This window comes from Stegastes partitus, unplaced genomic scaffold (assembly GCF_000690725.1).
Source record: "Stegastes partitus isolate 25-593 unplaced genomic scaffold, Stegastes_partitus-1.0.2 Scaffold1157, whole genome shotgun sequence".
Lineage (NCBI taxonomy): Eukaryota > Metazoa > Chordata > Actinopteri > Pomacentridae > Stegastes > Stegastes partitus.
This window is the reverse complement of record NW_007578888.1, coordinates 150,699-164,582: the sequence shown is the minus strand read 5'-3', so window position 1 is coordinate 164,582 and position 13,884 is coordinate 150,699. Positions and strand designations below refer to the sequence as shown.

General features: G+C 39.3%; 1 protein-coding gene across 1 annotated transcript; it reads left to right on the top strand.

Moving 5' to 3' along the window:
- The first annotated feature begins 265 nt into the window (after window positions 1-265).
- On the top strand, window positions 266-11,720 carry LOC103368456 (alanine--glyoxylate aminotransferase 2, mitochondrial-like). The gene is made up of 14 exons (XM_008296850.1): window positions 266-440; window positions 1,770-1,858; window positions 2,155-2,345; window positions 2,452-2,575; window positions 2,670-2,764; window positions 3,168-3,261; window positions 3,716-3,809; window positions 4,971-5,071; window positions 5,366-5,458; window positions 6,010-6,142; window positions 7,129-7,217; window positions 7,355-7,504; window positions 10,400-10,498; window positions 11,118-11,720. Exons 1-14 carry the CDS (start codon window positions 347-349, stop codon window positions 11,217-11,219), a joined length of 1,548 nt encoding a protein of 515 aa, XP_008295072.1. The 5' UTR covers window positions 266-346; the 3' UTR covers window positions 11,220-11,720.
- Window positions 11,721-13,884: the final 2,164 nt, after the last annotated feature.

Below are 13,884 nucleotides of genomic sequence, written 5' to 3'. Positions count from 1 at the left end.
GTGAGCGCTCATTATTGTTCTTTTTAACCACAATTCAAAAGAAATGTCTTATTTCACAAAATTATAATTTAGCAAACTTTAATCTATTATTACTTTTTCAGTTTCTAGTTATTCAAGTGACTGTTGTGAATTTTACCTTTTCTTTTTTTTTTAATGGAAGGGGATGAATAGAGCCTGTCGATGCGCACGCAGCCTGTGACGTTAAAGGGGGCGGGACTTCAGTGATTGTCCGCTGATCGTCACCGCCCACTGAAGTGACTTTATATCGACAGAGAAACCAGTTTGTCTTCTTGTGCTAAGCGGTAACAGAAGCGGAGTATCTGAGTGTCCTCTGTAGCTGCTCGACATGTTTAAAGTCGTTTCCTGTCTCAGTGGCCGGTCAGTTTTAACAGGACAGTCCTGCTCACCGCCCAGTTTGGCCAAACTCCACTTGGCAAGTGGTGAGTTACCATGGTAACGACCAGAATCCTGACCTCACGAGGTGGTTCATGTCTGTTTCCGCGGCGTAAACAACCAGTGCACAGAGTATGTTCAAGTTAGACTTGGTGTCTGTCATACTGCAGTGATTTATTAGGTTTAGTCAATAAGTTTGAAGTCTTTGAACTAACCAAACACGACTGATTTTAAAGGCTGTAAACACAACTGGCTGAAACAAAACGTGGTGACGGCTTTCGAGGTGTAGCTTAAATCAGCGGAACAAACACTTTATCGTAGTTTATAATTTCTAAATAATATTTTTATCTAATGTATAATTGGATTAACAGAGGCGTCGTTAAACATGCATTATACACAGTTGCCAGCTGTAGAAAAAAAAAAAAAAAAAAAAAATCCCTTAAAAAAGGTGGAAATCTGGCAGCAAGGCCGGAAAAAAATACTTTTTAAAATGGTGGAACACATTGAATGTTCAAAACTGTTAAAAAAAAAAAAAAAAAAAAAAAAGGAAAAAAGGCACATATCTGTAAAACTGAATTTTTTGTTTGAGGATTAAAAACCATAAAACTGTCAAATTGTGCAGTATCATATTGAAAAATACAGTTTTTTGATATAGATAAAATCTGCAGTTTTGGGCTGGGTTTTTGTTGTTGTTGTTTTAGTTTTTTTTAACAGTCGACATTTCAATATATCCTTTTATTTCTGTAATTTCAATATATTACCTGTAATAATTTGTGAAAACAGCAAAAAAAAAGTCTAAAAATTAAAAGATAATAATTTTCAGATCCTTAATATGCTTTTTTTTTTCTACAAATGGCCCAGTTTTTTTAATATGTTTTGCTGAGTTAAATATAGTGTAAACAATCATGTAATTTTGAGGTCAAACATTGTAGGAGAGCAAATTAATATTTGTAAAAATACAGATTTTTGATGTGGACATTGTAAAGTATAGTTTTCATTTTCTGCTTCTAGCAGAAAGTTTTCAATCAGGAGTAAACAGGCAGCATTTGCTATCATGTGTTGTGCAATGTGTGGTTTAAGTTGAACTTCATTTGTTTACAGTGTCAGCCAGGTTTACAGATTTGCTGGTATGCAAATAAGACCATTCTGAACAATATGAAAACAATACAAGCATCAATAGCAAGCACATTTTCACACCTCATGTTTGTTTGTAGATCATTTTATGATGTAATGTGTAACAAACAGAGTGCTTCACAAATGTCCCAGAAATGTTATACTAACCTCTGCCAAGTACCACAGTGGGCTAACAGAGTTCCTAAATGAATGACTGTCTTTATGGCCTCTCTGTCTTAACTGCAATCACAATTATTTCACAGGTGCATTATGTCAGAAATCAGCCTTCAAAAGCCCTCCCACAGACCTGCCAGAGATGCCCCCATGCAATTTCAGTCCAGAGGAATACAAGGTAATAGCAATATCACCTGGCATACAGTGTCTCTATCCTGCTCAGTTTGGGCTTGTATTATAAAAATGACCTCAGTAATAGATATGAATGTTATTGTGTTAGACCAGGTAACTATAAATGTTGGTTGTACATTTATTGTAACCGTCTTGAACAGCTGCATTTTCCCATTCACAGTCTTAGACTCAAGTTGCACTGATGAATGCACTCAGTCCAACACTTTGAAAAGTTCAGTTCAAAGTATAACAGAAAGATTCCTCCTTTACTCTAACTCTTATCTTGTGTTTTTGTGTGTCCAGGGCATGTCAAAAGAGCGGATGATGGAGATCCGCAGACAGAACTGTAACCCCATGACCATGAAAGTTACATATTATAAGAAACCAGTGTTTGTCCACCAGGGACACATGCAGTGGCTGTGGGATGTGGATGGGAGGCGATATCTGGATCTGTTTGCTGGTGTGGCCACTGTCAGTGTGGGCCACTGCCACCCGTAAGGTCCTTTGGTTTTTGCTGTGTCACACAGTGATAGTATTTGCAATTTCTCACACACTGTTTCCACAGAACTGACTGCTCCTTTCTGATACTTGTGTTCACAGGAAAGTAACAGCAGCTGCTGAGCAGCAGCTGAAAAAATTGTGGCATACTACTAACATCTATGTCTATCCTGCTCTCCATGAGTATTGTGAGAAACTAGCTTCCTACTTCCCAGATCCTCTTAAGGTATGGTGTTGATTTTTTTATTTCAGTCAGGCAGGAGCATGGATAAATTTGTAGGCTGTAATCAACATATGTGCTGGACTGATTCCCTGTCTAGGTGATATATCTGACCAACAGCGGCTCAGAGGCCAATGACCTGGCAATGCTGATGGCTCGGCTCTACACAGGAAACTTTGATATCATCACTTTAAGGTACAAGTTTTTCATTTTTGTGAATGGTCAGTACAGATATCCTAATTACATTATAATACTGTAAACAGGATGAAAAGATATAAATTCGAATAGTAATGTTTGACATTACATACGTAGCATTGCTTGCAACAAGGCTAAAATTCACAGCCAGTGTTTGCATTTTTCCAGCCTGGTAATAGATGCTTTTATTTGTTTTCTGCTAGTTTGACCCATTTCACCTTAAATCAAAATTCTACACTTTTATGAAGCACAAACAGGCACGCTATTGACAAACTGTAGCTCCCCTCAGGAATATAACAGCATAGTTTGCAGATATCTATTTCTAGCCTGAAAGCTTGATTGTTAGGAAAAGTTTCTGTACTCTAAATGTCCATAATGTTTCTGATTTGTTTCTCTCTTCCAGGGGATCCTACCACGGTGGCAGCCCACAGACCATGGGTCTTACTTCCAACGCAGCCTATAAATACCCCATTGCCAACGGTTTAGGCTGCACAAATGTATGTATTACAAATATGCATATATAATGTTAGACACTGCACATAATATTTTCTCTTTTTAAGAAGGCAAACATGTAAAATGAACAGGTGAACAAACATATGTAGAAGACAGGGCTAATTTTCACACATTAACACACACATTAAAAATACATGTACATACCGCCACACACACACAAAATGCTTGTGCATCATCTGCAAGTTAGATTCAAGCAATACACATCTAAGCTTGAAATGCATCAGAGTTAACAAACTGTCATTCCAAACATATTTTGTGTTTCCTCTGCATCTTGGATTCTGTGCACGAATTGAACTAATTACATTTTGCATCCACTGCATGTATTCACTTGAAGTACACGAGAGGTGAGCAGCGCTTCGTGATGATTTCTAGATGCCTTGTAAATTATGAATACTGTTGTTGTCAGGTTAACTCAGCTGACTTCTGCCCAATAAACAGACCATGTGTCCTGACGTGTTCAGGGGTCCATGGGGAGGAAGCCACTGCAGGGACTCTCCTGTGCAGACCGTCAGACAGTGTAGCTGTGCCCAAGGTACACAAGCACATGCACTTATGACTCAACACTGTTCTCATAAACAAACAAAGCACCACAGTTGTCTGGAAGAATAAACAATCTCACATTTTATGTTTCATGATCAAAAAGGAGGGATTTGTGAAGGACAAATTACTTTCCTCTTTTGGAGTTAAGCCCCCTTAGCTCCCTTTATGTATAAGTAGTATTTGTAGCAGATGTGCACTCTGCAAATCTTCGATAGGTTCTTGACCTCATGCAGATCTATTGTGGGAGGACATGCAAGCACTCCCTGTACCTCTCAAGGCCAGATTACACTGAGCTATCTTTGTTGCCTTTTCCCCCATAAATCTGGATGCGGCCCCCACCGAAAGAGGGTATATACGGCCAAAGGTGTGAGAGAAATCCTTAGAATTGACATTGCATGCGTGAACTGCTGTTCTGTTAGCGTCACTTCTCCTGATCAGTAAACCTTATTTCAACTTAAGCCGTCTGAGTCTCTGGTGTGTCTCTCTGTGTCGGGTTCCTCATCCTACATCAACCTCTTCCAGAATTTCCACAACAGACGACTATTATAGTATTTGCCTGGTTCTAAATTTAGGTACACGTCTCTGTAACGGATTAAAAATGTGTGTTTAGCTAAATCATATACTGTTGTATTCCACTGTATTCATGTAGAGTTTTAATCCACAAATTGCTTTTCTTTAAAGAAAATAGGCCACAAAGTCACGACAGCAAAGCAGATCAGTCAGAACCCTGAAAATGAGGCAAAATACGTGTTGAATTCATAACATGAAGTTCAAAGTCTCCCACTGTTGATCATTTACCTCTTTTAACCTCTTACCACTTTCAGGAATGTTAGTTTATTTAGTATTCCAGTACCTCAGCTAGAGGGTCGACATGAAAATGGTCAGTATGTCTGCATGACTGTTCAAAACAAACAACCGTTATCCATAAATATAATATCAATCACCCACAACCCAGCTACTTATCTCAGCACTCAATATACAAGACAGCTGCAAAAATAATCAAAACCACATAGAACAATCAAATATAAGTTATTTGGTTGACTTTAACTTATTATTTAATAACTGTCATGTTAGATTTTTTGAATGTTTTCTCACACATGCTAATGTCTGCGTTAGTTTGATTTGAAGGGCTTGTCTTTGTTTTCTCCCACAGGTCACTGCATGGCAAATGAACATTATATTGGACAGCTCAAAGAAACATTGGCCACAAGTGTCCCAAGCAGAATCGCTGCTTTCTTTGGAGAGCCTATTCAGGTGCTGTATTCTGTTGTGGAGCATTACCTGAAATCTAATCACATAATCAGCATGTTGTAACTGTTACTCACATCTATGTCTTTTGCTAATCGGCTGATGTGCCACTTTGAATATTACTCTTTTATTTACCGTATGCCGTTGATGTAGTGTTTTCAAGTAAATACAGAAGAGGTAGAATGAAGGCCTTTTCATTACGCAACACATGTTTGTTTGGTTTTTTCCTCGAGTTAACTTTGACGAGGGTTTGCACTGATTAACATGGTGCTGTGGGATGTCTCTGTCTGGTTCATACAGGGAGTTGGAGGAGCTGTGCAGTACCCTAAAAACTACCTGAAGGAAGCCTACAAACTTGTAAGAGAGAGAGGAGGAGTCTGCATTGCTGATGAGGTTAGCTACATATTTTTGGATGAATTTTCTGTTTACAACTTAAAATGCTTCAAACCTGCCACAAATTACTGTATAGAGGAGATTTCACACTTTAGTACAGAAAAACAGCTGCCACACATGAGAGCAAATAAAACACAATAAAAACTTATTTAAAAAATGAGTGGAAAGTTGTTGATACAGTTGATGGAAACTGCAGTGTTGTTTGTTCATGTAACTTCTTTTACATTATATGTTGTCATTTGAACTGTTGTTAATCTATAAACATTCCTTAATACAGCTCTTAAAAAAAGCGAAACACCTGCTGCGTATATGCCAACAAGTCATTGTTTGAATAGAGTTACTACCTGTCTTTAACAGACATCTTTAAAGATTAAGACTTCTGCACACATGAGCTGTTAATTCTGCCCAAGAGAGCAACATATAAAGCAAACACCCAATACGAGGCTCTCTAAGGTGAAGCACTAATGTGATGTCTTTTAATATGTTTCCATCTCTCAAGCAAGCAGAATAAATATGTAAATAATCTTAATCACCTGTTTTGCACCCGGCAGGTTCAGACTGGATTTGGGCGAACTGGGACCCACTTCTGGGGTTACCAAGGCCATGACGTCATTCCTGATATGGTTACGATGGCGAAGGGCATCGGCAATGGATTCCCAATGGGAGCTGTGGTCACAACACCAGGTGAGGTGAACCTGCAAGACACAAAACCCTTGTTTCAAAATCTGCTTGGTGTATTCAATAAAGTGTAAGCCTAGTTAGAAAGAGTGGAAATCAATTACTGTTCTTCAGTATTTTCACAATAAAACTGGCGAGCAGCATGGCAAGAGGTGAGACACTGTTTTTGTGAGAGTAACAAATGGTACATCCATCCATCCATCATCTATACACCACTTAATCCTCACTAGGGTCGCGGGGGGCTGGAGCCTATCCCAGCCGACTTAGGGTGAAGGCAGGGGACACCCTGGACAGGTCGCCAGTACGAATCGTACAGTTTTATTTTAATGATTTAAGACCTCAGAGCAACAACACATTTACATCTGGGTGTTTTTATACATATTAAAAAACAGCTAACTGTTGCAGCTTCTTATTTATTCTGCGTTTAAACTATTTTAAGCAATTCCTAATGCTAGGCAGACCAGAAATGATGCTCCATATGTGGGCGAATTATAGATCGCCAGGTTGTTACTCACCACTTCTGGCAGGCTATAAAGTCAGGTACAGTAGAGAACAGTCATTAGAAGAAGTCAGGGAACAGTCCCATTAGCAGCACACTCATAGAAGCCTGTGAGACCTGTACTGGGATTAATAATGTTCTAAAACCATAACTGATGTTCAGACTAAATGAGCCCTCTTGACCCTCATCTCTATGTTTCACTGATGATTCTTGTCTGAGCTCATAAAGAGTATCCTCATGCCATCCAACATCTATTTCTGTCGATGAATGTGTGATCTCAGGTTGCTTCTTGTGTTATTTGTTGAGGTAGCTAGTTGCCATAGTGCTCTCTGAGTAACATACTACTTTTTTAATTATTTTATGTCATCCTAAATCCTTTCTTTTTAACATTTTTGCAGGTATTTTTGTTGCATGCAGTTTGATTTATGATTTGGTTGATGATTTAATTTGCAGCGGTTGGAGGTGTGAGCTTGTTTGTTTGTGTGTTTTCCAGAAATTGCAGCCTCGTTCGGCAAGGGGGTTCACTTCAACACCTTCGGAGGAAATCCTGTGGCTTGTGCCGTTGCTTCATCGGTGCTTGACGTAAGAACTCTTCTTCCCTCTCTGCGTCAGTCCCATTCATCAACACAAGAGAGCTCAATAATGATTTATTTATTATAACTGAAGCTGTGATTAAAAGCTATAGCCTCATAACTGCAGACTAAATTATAACCTGACAGACTATCAGAGAGGATGGCACACAGAAGATCAGTCTGGATGTGGGCACCTATCTGATGACAGAGCTGGCAAAGCTCAGAGACAAGTATGAGATCATCGGCGACGTCCGTGGAAAAGGCCTGCAGATCGGAGTGGAAATGGTCAAAGACAAGGTTTGTGACAGAAGTGACACTCGGCTCTCCTCACATGCTGGAACAACGTGTGTGTCTGTGCTGTGCCTCCCGGGGGCATGGTTCAGCAGCGCCCCAGTTAAACATTAGCAGCAGCAGCAGCAGTGACCATCTGTAACTGCGAACAAAACAAACTCATCAGAAGTATGTCCTTTTGCCTAAACTTCTGAGGTGCTTTTCATTTAATATTTGAAAAGAGCCAGTGAAGGGAAGAAGTAAACTTTTGATAAAATAAGACAGTACATGTGAGCTGTCGCTGTCTTTTGAGTAAACACATTTTTGAGGCAATTGCAGAGCTGCTCTACAGAATACCCTGCTGTGTTAGTGTTGTCAAGGGTATAATTAGGACCAACGTTCCTCTTTTTTAGCGTAGTGTTTTTAGTGATTGCTCAATGTCATCACAGTGCTCTGCTGTGCAAGTGACCTGTCAGTGTGTGATTGTGACAAATTATGAGCAAAAATCAATGTGCAAAACACTCAGGCAGCAGTTCTCTTGTTCAGTCGGCAAACGCCGCTGTTGCATATTAAATTTACAGCAGGTCATATCAGGAGTCACAAACTAATTAAATTAGTTACTTCTGTTACTTAACCCTTTAACTCCAAGCAGTATCTAAGTACTTTTTTTTTTCTGCTCCTGTGACATTTTTACTCACTGCAGGCTAATTTTTCACTGCACTATAAAGTCATGCATCTCTATGGAAACAGCACAACCATGGCTAGAAGTAGAGAGAACTCAAAAACGTTTTCGGTGCAGGATGACATAAGTACAAGGCCATTAAAACAGGAAAAGATCCGTAATTATCTGTTTTACTAAAATAAACTGGAATCAATGTGTACAAGGTTTTTTTTCCAAGTAGCCACAGGTTTGCTGTACTGTAAAAAAAATAAAAAACAAACACGCTATAGGTCCTCGAGAGCCCCTATCCAGCATGTTTTAGATGTTTCCCTCTTCCAACACACCTGATTCAAATGATCAGGATTGTTGTTAGGCTTCTGCAGAGCTTGATGATGAGCTGATCATTTGAATCAGGTCTGTTGAAAGAGGGAAACACCTAAAACATGCTGGATAGGGGCTCTCGAGGACCAGGATTGGGCACCCCTGCTACAGGTCATCTATCTGCCTGTTCACATTTTTACAGCCTCTACAGCCTTGGTGGTTTTCACACTACTGTGCACATCAACTCCAGAAAGCTATGTCACCATGCTAAATGTATCTTCCAACAACTTGCTCCTGTGTATTGATTGTAAACCGTGCAGTATTCATTTTATTGATCAAGTTTTATTTTCCTCATTCTTTCTTGTGGACTCCTCTGTGCTCTGTGTAAACACAGTCTGCAGGTCACCACCAACAAATGTTTTATGATGTGACTGTTGGTCACAGCTGACTTTTTTTGTTTTTTACAGCACCTGATGCAAACAAACTCATTCTTAAATGAAACACAAAAGAAAGCGATTTTGATGAAATATTACAATTTTAAGCTTCTGTTTTGGTTATGTTTCCAGACAGACCCGCACATCACATGATATTTTCACGGACTGATGGGAAGTTAGAAAAGAGACTGTTCTTTGTGTTTTTACAGTTTCTTGCACTGATAAAGAAAACACACCTCTCAAACCTGCCCACATGTTTCAGGCTGCAGAGGGTTAACTTTAGGAAACAGCCTTCAAATCCAACACCACTGCTAAATTATTGGAGCAGAAGAAGCATCCCTCTGTAACACTGCTGGACAGTCAGAGTGTTTCTGTGGTCCTCTTTAGTTAAACCATCTCCCAGTTAAAATTGTACACTTATATTTAGTTTTACTCTGCATGCTAACCATCAAGGTATATCATCCTATTTTCAGGCTGTAGCTGCAGATGGTGAATAGTAATTACTTAGGCTGCTACTCCAAAACTGCTTAGTCTTCTAAGAAATTACAAATTTCAGGGTTAAACATGTGAATCCAATGCTGCATTTAGATTCAATGAAATACTGAAGTCCTGGATATAGTTTCAAAAACCTGAAAGGAATTCTCCACTTTTTAACAGGGCATGTATTATTCAAGCACGATGCATTCTGTCCTTTTTAAGTCCTTCTTATGTATCAAAATTCTTTAGTCATCTTGAGTTAAGTCAGTTTTCCCCTGTGTCCTATATATACTATACTGTAAGTTTAACAATAATGGTTTATCCCTTCTGTGCCCATAACTTTTGTTTATTTAGGGACCAAGTGTTTAAACAGACCATAAAATTCAACAGTTTCCCTGAGGTACCCTACCAAAGGGATCAATAAAGTTCTATCTAGTCTAATCTAATCTAATCTAAAATTGAATAACTCCTTCTGTGAATCTCAGTAACCTAAAACAGAATGATAACTTTTGGGTTTGGAATGTGCAAATAACAGGGAAGTTATCTTTGTTTCCTGGATGCTTTTCTTTTTAGTGCTCTGCCCATTTTCCATCACACCCAACATCTCGAAAACATAATATCATTCTGGAGTACTGACCTTGGAGGAATGGTGTATCTCACCACTACACGTTCTGTGTGAAAAATACTATTCAGCATATTGAATTACAGTTCAAATTACAAACTGATTTGCCAGCACGAGGCGTTCATTATCCTTCCTCTGTACGATTTCCTGCTGCTGTTTGAAGGGCCTGCTATTTACACATTTGGTATCATTAGTCTTTAAAACTGTAGCTGTTGGTGTCTAATAGTGGGAATCGTATGCACGAGTTGGCCTTGCCAGTTTTCACATGTGTAGCCTCTCAAGCTAATCAGCAATTAGAGGCCAGACACTATGAGCCACAACAAGATAATTATTAGACACTAGCAGCTGGACAATGTTTAAGTTACTTCAGTTTCTCCAGTCACATCTATCTTCTCTGTCATCTACAGGACAGCAGAGATCCGCTGCCTCCCGAGGCGATGGCAGAGATCTTTGAGGATGTCAAGGACATGGGAGTCCTGATAGGGAAAGGAGGAGTCTACGGACAGGTAACAGCACTCGTCCTCTGTCTCTCTCTAAGTAGAATTTCTTTACACCTACATCACAAAGTTAATAGTTTCCTCTTATAGTTAGTCACACAGCTTTACATCCACTGTACTTACTTTTTCACCTTGCATCACTTTGCAAATACCCATTTTGCTTTAAGTAGTAGCTCAACAAAAAGATTCATACATTAAAATATTACCACTATTTTGTGATTCTGCGGTTCAGCTGTCTTCAGTAAAACGATGTTGGATAGTTATGCCTCAAGCTCTGCTATAAAACAAAATAGTGCAAGCATTTAATATTTTAGCTGCATAGTAAAAAAAAGGGGACATATGTGTTCATGCTTTAACCATTAAAGACTCCAAATGTACTTATTTCTCAACCTGTTAACTGAAGAGGAAACTGTATCTAAACCTTTAAGCACATCATCACCAAAACTGACTCCAGCTTTCACACAAAAAAAGTCAAATTAAACCAAGAAGCATATTGAATTTAAGAACACTCAATTTTTTAGCCTTAGAAAATTGTCCTGTGAATATAGTCAAGTTCTACTGCTTTAACCTGCTTGTATACTTCTTTAGTATTAGCATATCTGATTTTTTTTCTTTTTCACCTCTTAAGATCTTCCGCATCAAACCTCCCATGTGCATCACGATGGAAGACGCAGATTTCTTCTTGGCAGTTTTTAACAAGTCCATCCACAACTACATGGAAAAAAGATGAAAGCCAGATACTGGTCAGATGAATTTCTCCGTGCCAAGGTCCAAACATGCTCAGCAGTGATATGCATTTTTTGTACATCTTTTAAAATGTGAAAATGTCAGAATTAATCATTATGACCTTCTCAGGAAGACTACTTCTGTTATTGCCTTTGCATAGGCATCATGAAAATGAATGTTTTTAAAAGTATTATGAACTATGTTGTAATTACAAAGACTTAACAGACATGTAACACACTTCACTACTTAAATGAAAGGACATTTTCAATAGTGCCATTCTAAAAACTGACTTTACTTTTGGACCTACTGAATGTGGATTTCACAAGCTAACAAAAGACAGCTTTCTTGAAACAATGGGACAATATTCAGTTGTATTAGTAACAAACATCCACATGCAAGAACCAGGACTGTTCACTAAAGTGTGCTTACTGTAATATGAAATAGAAAATTGTTGCACTCAAAAAACTTGCATACTGCAGGACTTTTAATAAAACTTAAAGAGATACGTTGTCTGCTTTATGTCTGCACTTGAAAATCTACATATGCTTGCCAGAAGTTTTAGTTTCATCTCATAAGATTCAGTGGTGGCCAATTCAAACTGTGAAGTACCACCAAGATGATGAACCTTTACGAAATATTAACCAGTCCAATGACAGCATACAGTATGGTAATATGTTCTCTAGGCCATGTTGCTATCTGCTATATATATCAAGTTGGTATGAAATTTACAGGGGAAGGTTTCTTGGCCTCTCCTTGATCTGATCACAAATTTTGAATTAAACAAAAAAGAAAAACATTTCTAAAATAAGGTAAAACTATTGTGAGAACAGGGCCACAGGCTTCAAATGGAGGCAGGTAACAATGCAAAAGTCTGTACTGAGATGAATTCAAAGAAAACATTGGAGATGGAATGACAGAACTGCGACAGTTGAGCTATCTTAGATTAACTTAAAGTAACCTAATGGAGGAAACCAGATGTGCCACAGATAGGAAAAGATTCATTGCACTCATTCAGTCGTACAGGAGACAAAGAGGATTAAGCAAGTAAAGCTTTCATCAGTCTCAACCAAAGTGCTGTGAACAGATAGATAGCGTGGTGCTGATGCCTTCACTTTAACAAAAGGCTTGGCTTTGTCACACATGATGGAAGCTGTTGTTATGAGTGCCTGTGCTGGCAGAGAACAGGGGCAACTGAGAGTGGCTGCCTGCTGAAGCTATAAACAAGGATTATGAGAGCAGCATGCTGATTAGTAAAGGTCATATATTGTAGCTCTTTTCAGCAAACTAATAAAATGTCTCACATGTTGCCACAATGAGTCTTCCCATTTTCAGCTCAAAATACTGCACAGATAGTTCACTTCACCATTACTGTGTGTTTAACTCCTGGTTTTAGTCTCGTTCTAAACAGGCTGTTTCAGTGTCTGGAGCTGCTCCTGTCCTGCTCGCCTTCAGGTAGAAGACTTTCTCGATCTCTGATTGGCAGCAAAGCATCTAAAATCAGTATTTTAGCGGTTCCTAGTAGCAGCTTGGGAATGGCTCTGTAATCTTATCAGGCTGCATTCAGTCATTTTATACTCGTCCATTGTCTGATAACAGGAACAGAATCATGTATCATCACATACATCCAGTGTATGTGAGCACATAGAGCAGGCGAGAAGCAAACATATTTGATCACATGACGAGTGATCCATCCAGTCCTTGTTTATTGTCTTAAAGTTTCCACCATTTCTGTATTTACAGTTTCCACAGAGATCTGATCTGTGCGTATACGTACCATTAGCCAATAAGGTCTGTCCCATGTGGTGACATTGGCATCAAAAATACAGGTAATCCACTGGGTCTTCTGTTCCTCAGGTGTTGGGAGTGCGTGAATACTCTTGTGTTCACTCGTGCGGTTAACAGCAGAACATCTGTGTGCTGTGTTCATGGCTGACACATTTTAGATTTAGCAGAAGCAGGTCGAGACAGTAAATAAGCTTGCGGGCTGTGAGGCAGCAACTCCTCCTGAATGGCTCATCTGGGAGCAGCGGGCCATGGAAGGGCAGGTTTATATAAGTTTGAACTGGTCGACTATTGGTTCCTCAGTTCCTGCTTAGCATCTAAACGATTTCAGACCAGTTTGTAAAGGTTGGAGGCCATCTAGTTGAGGTAGAGCTTGAAGAATGAGTCTTCATGTTCTTATGGAGTTAATTTTGCACCACAAAGTTTCTCAGACATGCAAAACACGGTTACAATGGATTTTCACCATATGATACATTTGAAAAGGCAACTTGATTGAACTTAAAGCTCTAAACAAACAAACAACGCCAAGGCTGCACAGCAGGAGAGCTTGAGTCCATGGCAACTCCCACTTCAGACACAGCCCTGTTTTTCTTGCTGTAGGAGGGAAAGACAACACACATCGGACTGCCACTTACTTAAGAGTGAGGCTGGCATATTTTGCATCCTGCAGCAGGCAGAAACCGGTACTAACCAACCAACTATCTGAACATCTAATCATAGGTTCAGCTGGTTACATATTTATCCGTGACACACTCAAAGTAATTTGGTGGGACCAGGGTACCATTGGCTGCAGGCTGTCCACCCACTTTATAGAAAAGGCCTGAAGCTGCTGCTGAGTGTCACACAGTGAAGGAAGAAGAATTGAAGACCCTCTGTAGCTGCTCAAC